The sequence below is a fragment of the Lepisosteus platostomus genome, chromosome 24 (assembly GCF_059453375.1).
Source record: "Lepisosteus platostomus isolate fLepPlt1 chromosome 24, fLepPlt1.hap1, whole genome shotgun sequence".
NCBI classification, from domain to species: domain Eukaryota; kingdom Metazoa; phylum Chordata; class Actinopteri; order Semionotiformes; family Lepisosteidae; genus Lepisosteus; species Lepisosteus platostomus.
Window position 1 is genome coordinate 5,950,030 of NC_142634.1, and position 14,024 is coordinate 5,964,053.

Here is a 14,024-nt window from a genome sequence, read left to right on the forward strand (position 1 = left end):
TTGGCAGGAAACCTAAAAGCACTGCAGATCTATGGCTGACGGAATAATTATGCTCTTTAAATTTTTGAGCTAACTTGATGGGTTCAGATCTTTAGAGCATCCTTGTGTTTATAATGGAAACATATACATGTTAATATATACTGGCTAAGTGGTCCCACTAATGTGTTGGGTCTGACCACATGCATACACACAGTCGAAGCAAATTCAGGACACAGTACCTTTAGGAAGTTCTTCACACGATCAGGGTCATAACAATTGCTTTCACGACAGATGCGCTCCACCTCCTTAATCTGCCCTGTTTTGCAGGCTGCTTGGATGTACTTGAAATGAACGTCAGGGTCTTGACTGAAGTTTACAATAGATCCCAGGAAATAGAAAAGCCCTGCAATTAAAGAAACCAGAAATGGCAACCATCCATTTCTTAAAAGGATTGTTTAAATGATTGTACGTAACTTAAAGGCCTCTAACAAAACATCCAAGTCTTCTTTAGTTTAGAAAACTATTAAAAACACATAGTCTTTTAAATCCATCTCCAAAGTTCATTAGTGGGGACTACTGAACTGGAAGAAAAGCTGGAGTGAAATTAAATATTGCAAGGCTTTAGATTTACAAATTATTGCGAAACCTCAAGGAATTAGTCGCTTACACCCATGTGCACAATGAAAGAGAACTTCCTGTGGGAATGAAAAAAAACACTAGCTTTCTAGCGACAATGCGCTTAACCCTTTTCCAAGGGGATTTCCGGCCCTGTGCGGCAGCAGGCACCCACCTTCATAGCTCTTGAAAGACTCGAAGAGTTCCACCAGCGCCTGCGTGCCCAGCTGCTCGTGGTATTTGGACGCCACCTGTACGCACAGCTGCAGGTTCTGCCTGATGTTGGCCGACAGCATCGCTCGCAGGCACTCCACGGAGTCCTCCACCGACAGCGAGCCGAAGAAGTTCACCAGCCACTGAAAGACATGGCTCTCTTGTTAGCCGTGCATTCGGAAAACCGCAAAAACGCAAACTAAACAACAACTGCAAATGAGAAAACCCTAGCCCTGCTTGCCAGACAAAAACAACAAACGTCCCATGTTGTCTCACTTAGCCTCGAGCGAGGCTAACCTCAAGTTCTGTTGGGTCTCTTCCGGAATGATTTACAGAAGGAGGAGTGCTCATTCACATACGGACCTCTTCAAAGTTCAAAGTTGAGATTTTTTTGTATCGGGGCGGAGCGGTGGCACTGTGGCTAAGGATCTGCGCCTGTGGCTGGGAGGTGGCTGGTTCGTATCCCGCGGCCGGCAGAGGAATCCCACTCCGTTGGGCCCCTGAGCAAGGCCCTGAACCCCAACTGCTCCAGGGGTGCTGTAGAATGGCTGACCCTGCGCTCTGACCCCAAGCTTCTCTCCCTGTCTGTATGTCTCATGGAGAGCAAGCTGGGGTCTGCGAAAAGACAAATTCCAAATGCAAGAAATTGTATATGGCCAATAAAGTGATCTTATCTTATCTTACATGCACCCAGCACTGAACTGACCTGACAGATGCTAACCACTGCTTCATGGGCTGACAAGTAGGAATTGCCTGTAGAATCTCGCCACCGAGATGACTAATCTTATCTTTATTGATGAAACGATCCTGAGGTGGAGGTTGGTGTACACTAGAGATGGCCAGGATTTCAGACACTCTGCGTTTTTACCTCGGGGTTCAGCAGGTGCGTGTGGACCACAGCGCGCTTAATGTCATATAGGTCAGTGTAGTGCTCCAGCGCCCTCTGCAGGAGCCCCGCCTTCTCGCACAGCTGGGCGATGTGGGCGCGGTCGTAGTGTGTAAACATCGAGTTCCCAAGGATGGCGTCGGCAACCTTTGAGAAGCAAAGCACAGCTCAAAGAAATGCAGCAAAAAACTCAATTCAAGCCGAAATGAAGATTTCAAGGAATACGCCAAACAATGTTCAACAAGCTGATGTAGCTCTGATTCTCCTGTTCAGGCTACTCTGGACTTTAGAAATGTCTCCACTTGAGGGAAGTTGTGGTTTACAGATAATATTTATTATTATGGGTCAATAATAATAATTCCTTATACTTATATAGCGCTTTTCTGGATGCGCCACTCAAAACGCTTTACAGGTAATGGGGATCCCCTCCACCACCACCAGTGTGCAGCCCCACCTGGATGATGTGACGGCAGCCAGAGTGGGCCAGAACGCTCCCCACACACCAGCTCTCAGTAGGGAAAACACAGTAATGAAGCAATTTTATATTATTAATGGGGATTATTAGGAGGCCATGATTCACAAAGGCCGGAACACCGGAGTTATACCCCTACTATTTATAAGAAAGACTCTGGGATCTTAAATGACCACAGAGAGTCAGGACCTCCGTTTTACATCTCATCCTAAGTAAGATGCCTTTTTACAATATAGTGTCCCTCTCAGTATACTGAGCCATCAGGACCCACACAGCCCTGCAGGGTGAGCGCCCCCTATTGGTCCCGCTAACACCTCTTCCAGGAGCAGCCTTAGCTTTCCTTGGAGGTCTCCCACCTGGGTATTGCCCAGGCTCACACCTGCTGAGCTTCAGTGAGCTGCAGGGTGATAAACACATGCAAGATGTGCTTAATTTCTTGATAAACCCATTAGAACACACATCTGAATGGCGACGGGTGACCTGCCTGTGGGGCGTGGATGAGGTTCATTTCTAGGAGCCGGGTCTGCAGGTGGCCCTCTGACGGACGGTTGTTTTTCAGGGCGTCTAACAGAAAGGAGGTGCACTGCTGGATCAGGTTATTCTCCATGAACACGTCCACAATCTGGAAGAAACTGAATGCTTTCAAAAAGAAATCCCGAAAACCCCCTAGAACCAGGAGCGAACTCCTCCAGTGCATTGTGGTGCATCACAAAAAGTCTAAAAAATAAAATCTGGTTACTTAACATAACATAAGGTGCCTGCAGATGAAACAAAATGTCCCACAAACAAAATTAATCTCTATAAAATATACCCCCAAAAAATCACAAACGCACTCATCCAATATCTTATGTTTACAAAATTCCATTACTTAGGTCTCAACAAATTTTAAAAACAGGTCGAACTACATTGAAGCCCACCCAGGAGGGTCTGAAAGTACTAACAAACATTTGAAGCTTAGTGTTAAGGACTTGAGAAAAATAACTCCTCATCATAATATTAAGTATATACTGTAGTTTCAGAAAGAAACAGAAAAATGCTTAGAATTTCGCATACTTTTTCACTGACGAGAAACACATTTCCCCCCCACTAGGGGGGAAATAAACCAACAATGTCCCCCGGCAGGGAAACGGAAGACCACGCGTCAGCAAATACTTCACATTACTCTCCCATCTGTGAAAACAGCCTGGACTCCCAGCGGGACCCAGCCGAGACCCCAGCCAGAGGCGGCGGCGCAGTCTTCACCTGACTGATGTTGGCCAGCGGCTCCTCGTCCTGGACCAGCATCTGAGAGAACTGCAGGCCCTGCTCCGGGCTCACCCGCATGACGTTTCTCAGCAGGAACACCCAGTCTGGAGTGTAGCCAACCTGCCGCAAAAAACAAGGTGAAACTTCTATCACGCCCGTCTTACCAAACAAGCATTTCAGAGGCACGCCAGAGGGTATGAAGTTATACACTGTGCTGCCTACAGATAAATGATTAAGGGTACAACAGCAGTGCTCCACTCAGGATCTGAGCCCACGGGCCCAGAGCTCTAACTATGGGGGTGGATCGGTGGCTCTGTGGCTCAGGATTTGCGCCTGTGGCTGGAAGGTTGCTGGTTCAAATCCAGTGGCCGGCAGAGGAATCCTACTCCGTTGGGCCACTGAGCAAGGCCCTTAAACCCAGCTGCTCCAGGGGCGCTGTACAATGGCTGACCCTGCGCTCTGACCCCCAGCTTCTCTCTGTCTGTGTGTTTGTGTGTCTCATGGGGAGCAAGCTGGGGTCTGTGTAAAAGACAAATTCCTAGTGCAAGAAATTGTATATGTGACCGATAAAGTGATCTTATCTTATCGATCCACAGTACTGCCTACTTAGCTCAGCACTCTCCTGCAACACTGAAGAAAACCCAACCCCACCCTCACCGCAACCGAATTCACTCCTGGGGTCTGCGCGGGTTCTCGATGGAAAGAAAAACATAAAAGGGAAAACAAACTTTTCACAACGCACGGATTATTCTGAACTAAAAAAAAAAAACAGCCGCGCATTCCAAGTTTGAGTGGGTTTTGAGGGTCAGAACACTTACTTTTTTGGCGTAGAGAACAATCTTTTGAAACTGCCCAGTCTCTGCAAAACACTGGATAACCTTGTTGGGCACGTTGGCGCGGAGGTACACACTCAGGGCAAGTGTTGGGTCTGCAGTTTTCACGAGGTCTCCCAGCTCCTCAGAGCATTCCAGCTAGAGGGGGGATTAAAACGTTGAATAATAAAACCAATATAATTTGGCATACTGAAAGCAGACGTCGAGACCGGAACAGCGAGGTATTTTCTGCGGGGAATATCATTGCTGCACCTCTTTCTGCACTTCTAGAAACGAGGAGAGAGAGACGGGCCGCATCCAGAACAGAAGCATTGGTCCTAATGCAAGACCGCTAACCGAAACCTTATCCTCACCTTATCTTCCTTCAGCCATTTTTCCAAAAGCTGCTTGCGGCCCTGCTGCAGCACGGGCCGGCACAGCTCCAGCGATTCGAATTTGTTCAGCTGCCCCTGATCGAGCAGAATGCCGAAGTACTGCAGCAGCGGGGAGGCCTGTCCGGGCTGCGCGGGGACCGTCTGGAATTTCCTGATGGTATCGGCCGTGCGCAGAATTCCCTGCAGGCACAGGAAGCCACACGGCGGGGCCCGGCAGTCAGAGAGGGATGCACCTCCGAGTCAGCTTCCCTCAAACATAGCAGAAAGGTTCGAGCCAACGAGAGGGGGGCTCAGCCAAGTGCCTACAATTACGCCCATTTTGCATCTAACGCTCTGATCAGTAGTAATTTCCTGCACTTGATCTGACAGATTTTCCACTATTTAAAGTCCAAATATTATTTAAAAAATGCTGCAGCTATGCAAAACAACATTTACATACTATACAAATCTTTGCAATTGAAAACAATGCATTTGAATACTTTTCAGATGGCAAACGTGAGCTATTTTAAAAAATGCAGCTATAATCTGTTTAAACTACTGTTCCTGCAGTCTCACCTGTTCTTACCACAATTCCTTTTCAGCAGAGCCTCTCTCCGCTCCAGTTTGTCTCCAAATCACTGCTGCAGAAAAAGACCATCTAAAAAAAAACTAACCTTAGGTGCGGAGGCAGCCACTTTAGCAGCTTCAGAGTAGCTTCCCTGAGCGAAGAGAGTGTTGAATTTCCTGGCGAACAGCTCCTCGGCGCCGGCCAGGTTGCTACGAATGGCCATGCGCAGGCCCAGGTCTGGGTTCTGCAGGACGCTGGTGGCGTAGTTGACAATGTTCTCCTCCTCGACACACACTGACAGCACCTGAAAGCGCAGAGCTAACACAGCTGTATGCACAGGCTAAACACCGTGCTCCTGCAAACACTGACTGATGCTTCTCAGGCTCTTGCTGTAAGTATTTTGTACCTGTTCTCTATCTGGAGAGAATGTCGACAGACTGTCCCAGATGGCACCTCCTAGTCACAATTTGACTTTGACCACATTACTAAGCCCCGAGATGCATTAATTATATATTTCTCCATTTCCTTTTGTTTGTGTGGATCCATGTCCTAAACTTTGAAAATCTCATGTCCTGAACTAAGAAAACATTTCAAAGTATTTTCATTCCACTGAATGGCTTTTGAGAAAAAACAAGAGACGCTTGTCGGGGGTACCTGTCCTTTCTTGTTCACGCCGATGATCCCGGAGGTAGGCTCGTGCGGAGCGGTGACAAAGATGGTTTCTGCGCTGATGCGGTTCATGTAGATACACACGCCCGACTCCAAGTCGTACATGTGGATATAGCCATACTTGGTGATTAAATAGATGACCCCGTGCTTGGTTCCAATCTGAAAACAGGAAACAGAGTCAACAGCTTTCAACGGCGCTTTTGTTTTGCTGACACCCTCAAACAATTTTAAGGCTTCGTTCACTGTACATCAGTGGAGTCAGGCTGATGAAATAGGTTTTGCCTGAGGAGCCTTCTTCGGGTGTGAAATGTCCGACTTCTTCACACCCGAAGGAGGCTCCTTAGCCAAAACGCTGTTTTCTCTCTTGTCTTTTCAGCATGGAATAAACTTTTACTTGTTTCTTTGCAGCCTACGCATGCTGACGCAGCTCCCTTCAACTACTTCTAAACGAATATTCAGAATTACAAACTTGTAACGGTGTAAGAGCTGCAGTGGCCAGTCCCTGCAGTGTACCTGCATTGCCACAGGGAAGTCTGTCTGAGCTTCAGGGGGGAAAAAGATGTCCACAGCTTTCTTAGCAAAGGGCTGGTTTCCAGCTGCAGGCTGTCCCACTTCTATAATGTGCAGCTGTAAGAAACAAGCAGTAATTACACAACATGGAAGCACCAAAGCTGCCTGACACCACTTCTTCCCTCAAGAGCCTGTGTAACTGTTGCCTTTATTATTGCCAAGTATTAAGGGAGCCCCTATCACAAAAACGTCAAATGCAGAATGAATTTAATTATTTTGGGGGCCTCTTGGCAAAGCTGCAGGGGAAACTTTTGCAGGTCCCAGCCAGGAGGGCCATCAAGGAGTTTGTGCTGTATTTTCAGCATGTTTTGATGAAACTGCGTGTATGTACGATAGGACCTCTACAGGGTTATTCCCACTCTGCACTGCAGAGAAATACAGCTCCAGAGTTTCAGGACACGAAACAATGCTTCCTCATCTTCAAAAAGACCTTGAAAAATACATTTATGATCATGCATGATTTTACACAAAATCAGACCTCACTCACTCCAGCCGGTGGGCAACACGGCCGGCTCTTTCCGCGCGTGAATCTTTTACCTTGCCTCCAGCTTGGCTTCGCACTGCAAAGCAGAACAGGGTCGATGGCTTCGCGTTTCCTTCAATCTTGAACTCTGCGAAGGCCGCTGCATGCCCTTCGATTGGCTGTGACACTTTCCTGTCTACGGAGTACAGCTGCATGGCTCCCACCACACGGTTTTGCTAACAAAAAGAAAATCACGTTTCATCATGTGAAAATAAAACATACTACTGGCAAGGAACACGTCATGTCACCACTGTTCACCCACTGTGGACCGTAATTGGTAATAGTTCATCAGGAGCTCTGCAACACTGCCTTTATTTAAAATAGATTCCAATTGGTCTGAAAAATACAACTTTGAGAGGGAAATGGGTGTCTAAAATCGGACTTTCTCACATCGAAGAGGAATCAACTTTTTTGCTTCCTGCTTTCCCATGAACACCTGGGCCTCTCCGAGGCTCCGCCCCCCCCAGGTCACATGACCCACAGTCACCTGCGCAGAAATGCCGATGAGCAGGAGCCACTTCTGCTGCTCGTCGGTCCTGTAGTTGATGATCTGGCAGCCGGCGAGGCTGGCGTGCCTGTCGAACACCTTCGCGGGCTGCGAGTCGCCCTCCATGCTCCAGTGGTACACGGCCGTCTCCGTCACCAGGGCGACCGTGTTGACAGAGATCCACTTCCAGAACATCACCTCCTCGCTCATGGTGTGGGCCTTCATTTTACTCTTCATCTCGATGTTAAAGATCTGCAGAGTCTTCGCAGCTGCGGTGCGAAAAGCAGTTTTAGTTCGTATGTCACTCTGTCCTCTGTAAGTGAAGTTAACAGCACAGAAGACTAAGGTATCTTGAGGTCCCTCTCATCTAATTAATTACACATTACCAGATCCCAACATTTTAAGTACAAATACTCAGAATACAAACATTAATAATAATAATGTAGTCCCATAATTCACCAATTCTCAACAAACTAGAGTGCCCACCACTCAGGGCTTTGATACTGTACATACCGAAAGTGCAAACAGCCAGACAAACAGTACACATGCTTTGCTGAATGAACTTACGGCTTTTCCTCCAGTTTTATTTACTTTGCAGCAGATGTCTCGAGTGAACAATGCATTGGATTGGAATGACACAAAAAAATTAAGCAAATTAAAATAACCCCTCTTTTTCAGAAACTGGTGAGGACAGGTAAAATGTCATGCATTCTCCAAAGACAAACGGATGCATGTTACTAGCTGATGCAGAACTGAACTATGCTTCTCCTTCCACAGTCAGAATTTGCCACAGCATTCGTCTCCCTGACATACTGCCCTGCAGGAGCTGCTCACCGACGAAGACGTCGGCTCTCTCACTGCATCTGGAATGTCCCCCCCATAACCCTGTCCCCTGGCTAGGGATACTGGAGTCACTACTGAGTCTGCATTGATATCTGGGGTATCCTCAGGCTTAAAAGAAAACGTTTTCACCTTCACAACAGTACATGTATTTGCGTGTGCCTTTCTGAGACTGATGTGGAGGAGGTTAAAGTGATATTCAGAGCTCTTTGCAGTAATGCTCTACTTGCTGATGTATATAAGAATGTCACTGATTTGCTGCAGTATAAGCAGAATTCAGCTGCTTTGGTCGTGACTAAAACTACGCCATTTTTTAAGTTTCTCTCTTCTAGTCCTGGTGCATCGTCTCCGTGGGGAGATCAGAGCTAAATGAAACCTTTTTCTGCACAGTTCAAGGTCTGGATGATCTAATGCCTCCTTACCTTGCTGTGCTGCTCTCAGGCTACACTCCCATCTTGGTTTGCTGTTAATGCTCTCGGGACCCTGGGGTGCATCCTTCGGGCGAGCCTGTAATCTGCGTGTGCCCTAGCCGCATTATTAATTGTGACTCAGTCAGCATTTTTAAGTCGAGCCTAAAAACCTATTTTAATGAATTGGCTTTTAGTATTGAAAGACTCTATTTACCTTTCTATTTTCTCGGGTGTATTTTTCCATTTTATTTACAGCGCTTTGAGATGTGTACATGTGAAAGGCACTTGGGAACACTTTTATTCTTTCACTACCGTTTCCAGGAAACAATAGAGCTTCACTGTCCACCTGAGGACAGACGCTGCCATTATGGACATTTCTTAGTCCTGCTGAAAACTGACTTAGAGGCAGGCGTGACTGGACCGCAGTGTAGCACAGACCCCCGGGTTAACGTATCCTGCCCGATCCTGGGAGAAGCCAGGCGGTTTCACACATCACTAAAGGCTCCAGGCCACAGCTCCCAGTCAGCATGTGGGACAGTTTGGCTGTAGGACTCCCTCTCCCCTCCCAGAGAAAGCGCAGAAGAGTCTGCTAAAAGCACATTACATTTAACACCCGACTACTCACTCACAGCTGGCACATTCGCGATGCCTGGAGTTAAAATTATGTAAGAGTCAACGAAACCACAATTCAGACACATAAATCAGCTTACAATACATACTGGCAAAGAACTAAGAAACCTCATGATCTGAAATATTGCCGCTAAAATTAAATGAACAGTAGATGACTAAATATTAGTTGGCAACAAAACATGGATATGAACCCGATAATTCAAACGCGGTTATGAAATACATACCTTACAAGGAAAAAAAATAAAATAAAACACAAAAAAATGGTCAAGGATGCCTGTTTTCACACAGTATACCAGCTAAGTAAGAAATGATTTGTATCTGATAATGCATACCACACACAACCTTCATCCGTTTAACATGAAGCATACACCAAAGCATGCTTATACACGCAAAATTCTCATAAAAGTATTTCAGAGCTTTACATAAACACTGTATATTGGTCTGGCATGAAGTTTAGGAAGCTCTGAACTGGTTCAGACTGCTGTATCAATTTTGACTTTTAGTAGTTTTGTAATATTAAGTACCATTACTTCTTTAAGTCATGTCATGCATGATTTGGTACGTTTTATTAATGAAAACAGTAAAAGAAAAAAACACATTTGAGTGCAGATGTTAATTTAATACTGGCTGTCAGCACGGTAGATAAATGGATACTCTAAAACCTTACTTTAATAGAAGGAAATTTGGGCTTTTGCAGATGTTTGCTGTACAAAAGTTGAATTTTGACATTTTTGCCTCAGTTTTGACTTTTTATAACAAGCAGCAGTTCAGAGGCAAACTTGATACCTTTTTAAGGCAAGGCATAGAGAGCATTGCTGCACCAATTTACAGTTTTAAGGTTGTAAAAGACTGATAAGATGTCAAACCCTTTTGGTGTATTTTATAACATTTGTGGAAACGGTTTTATGATTAACCTCAGGATTTATTATAAATACTCAGGATTTAATTCCAAACAGAATTAAAAATAAATTGCATCCTTAAAGCACTGAGTAAATATTTCATCCACTGAAAATGCTTTCCATCTTAATTGTGATCTGCTTTTATGAGATAAAACCACTATATGAACACAACAGAAACAAAATCCACAGTTTAACTCACCGTCTGTTTAAGACAAGAATGCAGGAAAAGAAGTAAAGAGTCAGTAAAAGAACAACAAGTGGCACATCAAGCTAAGATACTTGCAGAAATCAGAACAAGTTTTTTTTTTTTGAGGGGCCCTGATTTGTAATCATTTAAGTGCAACAACAGTCCATTTCCACTGAGGTTTCATCACTTTGGTACAGACATTTAAGATTCACGTAATTACTGAAAATGGCATTAATCAAACTTTAAATTCCCCCCCGCCGAACACTTCTAGAAAGGTTAGGCACAATACAATAGAAACGAAAGATATGTGTTAAAGTCCTACAGCTGTCGGGTTTCTACACTGGCATTTTCAAAAGTCGTGACCAATGCATCCCTGCACCACAATGATTTTAAACAACCATTAAGAGACTTAAAAAGAATTAAACTCTGCTTATGGCATGAATACATAACCATAACGTATGCAGTGCAGCCTTTTCATTGAATCTATGCTATTAAACAAAAATAGGGGATTCAATTTACTCAAAAAAACCTGATTATTAGTCTAGCACATCCCCGCGGTAACTGACAATTTGAAACAGATTTGTTTGAATGGCCCCAACGTTCAAATTTAAGATGCTCGGATCATATGCCGGTGATTGTAACGGCTGACTGAAAGCGAAAACAGAACTGCAGGGAAATATGTCCGATGGAACGGGATGTGCAAGGAATCGGTTATCAGGGAGCGGTTTCTGGCGCTCGGCTTGCGCAGTGCAGTCCTAACTGTCGCCACGGCGCCCAAGGGCTGGCCTCGCAGCCTCGCCGGGGGGGTGACACACCTTTCAAGGCGATGACCTTGCTGGCTGGGTTCATGATGGCGCTGTCGGCGGAGATGGGCCGCCGGATGGGGCTGGTGGGGTCGTTCATGTCCACGATCACCACCTGCGCCTGGTCCCCGACCTTCTCCCGGACACAGATGAACTTGTCGGACTCCATCGTCAGGTAGCTGAAGCCGATGTTGGCCGGGTTGATTCCAAGGTTCTGCAGCTGCAGGGAGGAGGAGAACAGAAAAAAAAAAAACCCAAACAAACCAAATCAATCTGAGCGAATTCCAAATCTGGCCGGTTACACAACATCAGAGATTACAGAGGATGTTCTGCATCAGCACCAGCGGAGCATTAATAAAATCCTAATCGTAAGCTAGTGCGTCTGGGTGTTGCTGCTGCAAGCAATATTTCCCGCACTGATCACTGGTTATTCGCCCTTCTCACATGAGACGATTCGGAACGCGAGCCCACTCCTGGGTATGACTTTAAAACCAAAACGAGATTGGATGCGATCCTGTCTTTTCTCTCAGTGCCTTTGCTGTGACAGACGAGCCACAGATGTCTTGAAACACGGAAATCCCCATCTTCACGCGAAACAAAGTGACAATGCTAAGTGAACTGAGCCCGCCAACGGGCACATGTTTAAAAATTCATAAAGAAATGACAATTCTTTTCAAATAGAAAATAAATGCTTATATGAAGTCTTAAAGCACAGGTCGGAACGTCTCCAGCACTTTGAAAGATGAGCATAATGCATTTAGTGTTAAAGCACAGCACAGCAGCAATCATGACTGCTGCTTTTATATAAAAAAGCTGATAACACTCCATCCTCAACATACAAACATTCCACCAATATATTCTGCATTTCTTGCCAGACATTTTTGGACAAGGCTAACTGAGGGAAAGTTTAGTTTGACTTTTTCCTTCAGTTTTATGAAGGGACAACGTTCTGCTGGATTTGGGATGTGCACCTGAAATGAAAGCCAAGAATATATTTCCCTCGATACTCTGTCTTTACTGAATGACAGCAGTAATCGTCCCAGGCAGGATCCTGCATCACTGCTTTGACATGACATGAAGATCAGAACAGCTCCTTTAACCTTCATAACATGAAAGAAATGAATGCTGGCAAATGTTTTAAAAGCACCACTGAACGTCAACTCATGTTTAAAACCCAACAAACAAGAAGGTCAAGGTAATACACAGCAAACCTGGCAGAACAACGCCCAGTTGGCCGGTTTATTTTCATCTTCTTAGATTATGAACTCTGCTTATACAAATCTCATTCTTTTTATAAACGTCACTCTCGTACAGTCTGATTCAATGCTGCAGGAAGTCGGCTTTCAAGAAGGAACAATTTCCTTGCAAGACAACAAACCAATGTACAACTCTAACCTTTTCTTAAACGGAATTCCAATTAGAGACGGCGAGATGCACCTTTCTAATCTTGTCAAGCTCAGACTCATTAGCCTATATGTGACAAGAATGAGCTGAATATGAGCATTTACTGGAGATACAGTTGTCACAGGAAATATGTTGATGGAATTATAATACAGCCTGTGTGTTCATTTGAAGGGGGATGTGACCTTAACACACTTCTTTGGGCCTTAGGCAAGGCTTGCTGAAGCATGAGCTGATCAATATTACAAATTTAGAAAGGCTGTGAAGTACCGCATCTACAGCAATAAACGTACGGTCCTGTTCACTCCTTTAAAACAAAACTAGGAAATGAGGTGACTCTAGTATGTCTAGCATACTCTAGTACAGTCATTTGAAACCTGAACTGTTTAATTTTGATTTAGCAACACCATCGTGAGAGAAGCACTTGGATTTCAGCTGTTGCTCAATTAGCTGGGCTTGCTGAGTCACACATATTGTACACTCTGCAGCCCCCACCACCTCGCCATACCCGACAAGCACATCGCTCCACAGGCCAGGACTTCCTCCTACAGCCCAGCCTCAGCTCAGTACTGGGCGACATGGGAAACAGGCAGTTAGGTCACACACGTCAATGGCTAACATAACAGGCAGGTTTCCCCGTTAAACATGACCAATACAATCATGGGAATTAGCAATTCAACACATTAATTCAAAGCAATAAATGCAATTTAACTATCACAGCACAAATGACAAAAGCTAGCAAAAGGACCAAGTTTCAGAGCTCGGAAATGGGGCACTGCTTTAATGTAAGCGAATGCCCAGCAAGACAAGCACACAGAGTCAGGAGCCAGCAGAGAAGCCATGTGCTTTCCCAGCTCTCTCCAGCACTGCCAGCTCACAGGACTGGCCATCAGAGCCCCCAGCTCTCTCCAGCACTGCCAGCTCACAGGACTGACCATCAGAGCCCCCAGCTCTCTCCAGCACTGCCAGCTCATAGGACTGACCATCAGAGCCCCCAGCACTGCCAGCTCACAGGACTGGCCATCAGCCCACCAGCACTGCCAGCTCACAGGACAGGACACAAACCTTAACACCCACAGGCACTATACTGGTGAGACCTAAGAAATGTGCATACGTTGCAGCATACTGATCTTTTAAACATACTGTAAGACCAGAGTCAATGTTTTGAATTTTTCCAGTGGACGGACAAGAATAATATTCTAGGCATATCACAGCAACCATAGGACATAGCACTGAGCCATCCCCTTTGTAGGTGTTGATAATGCGGTGACTGAAAAAGTCTGGCCTTAGAAAAAAATCTATACAAGTGAAAGTTAATAAAGCTTTTGTATCCTCTTACTATACAAATATACTAAACAATTCAAAGCAAACATTTTTATTTCACTTAGCAGCCACATTTCAAGAACATTACAGTATCATGCTCTGTCCGTGCCAGGAAGCA

General features: G+C 45.3%; 1 protein-coding gene across 7 annotated transcripts in view; it reads right to left on the bottom strand.

The window, feature by feature from the left end:
* cltcl1 (clathrin, heavy chain-like 1) overlaps window positions 1-14,024 on the bottom strand; it is a 37,488-nt gene that overhangs the window by 16,638 nt on the left and 6,826 nt on the right. For all 7 annotated transcript variants that reach the window (XM_088618668.1, XM_088618666.1, XM_088618669.1 and 4 more), the window contains exons 2-14: window positions 11,195-11,402; window positions 7,414-7,682; window positions 6,941-7,102; window positions 6,347-6,460; window positions 5,819-5,992; window positions 5,271-5,468; window positions 4,597-4,797; window positions 4,229-4,381; window positions 3,408-3,530; window positions 2,650-2,787; window positions 1,676-1,840; window positions 770-950; window positions 219-382 (exon numbers count right to left, since the gene is read on the bottom strand). In XM_088618668.1, coding sequence (XP_088474794.1) covers window positions 219-382; window positions 770-950; window positions 1,676-1,840; window positions 2,650-2,787; window positions 3,408-3,530; window positions 4,229-4,381; window positions 4,597-4,797; window positions 5,271-5,468; window positions 5,819-5,992; window positions 6,347-6,460; window positions 6,941-7,102; window positions 7,414-7,682; window positions 11,195-11,402 — 2,250 coding nt within the window. The remainder of the gene's footprint in view (window positions 1-218; window positions 383-769; window positions 951-1,675; window positions 1,841-2,649; window positions 2,788-3,407; window positions 3,531-4,228; window positions 4,382-4,596; window positions 4,798-5,270; window positions 5,469-5,818; window positions 5,993-6,346; window positions 6,461-6,940; window positions 7,103-7,413; window positions 7,683-11,194; window positions 11,403-14,024) is intronic.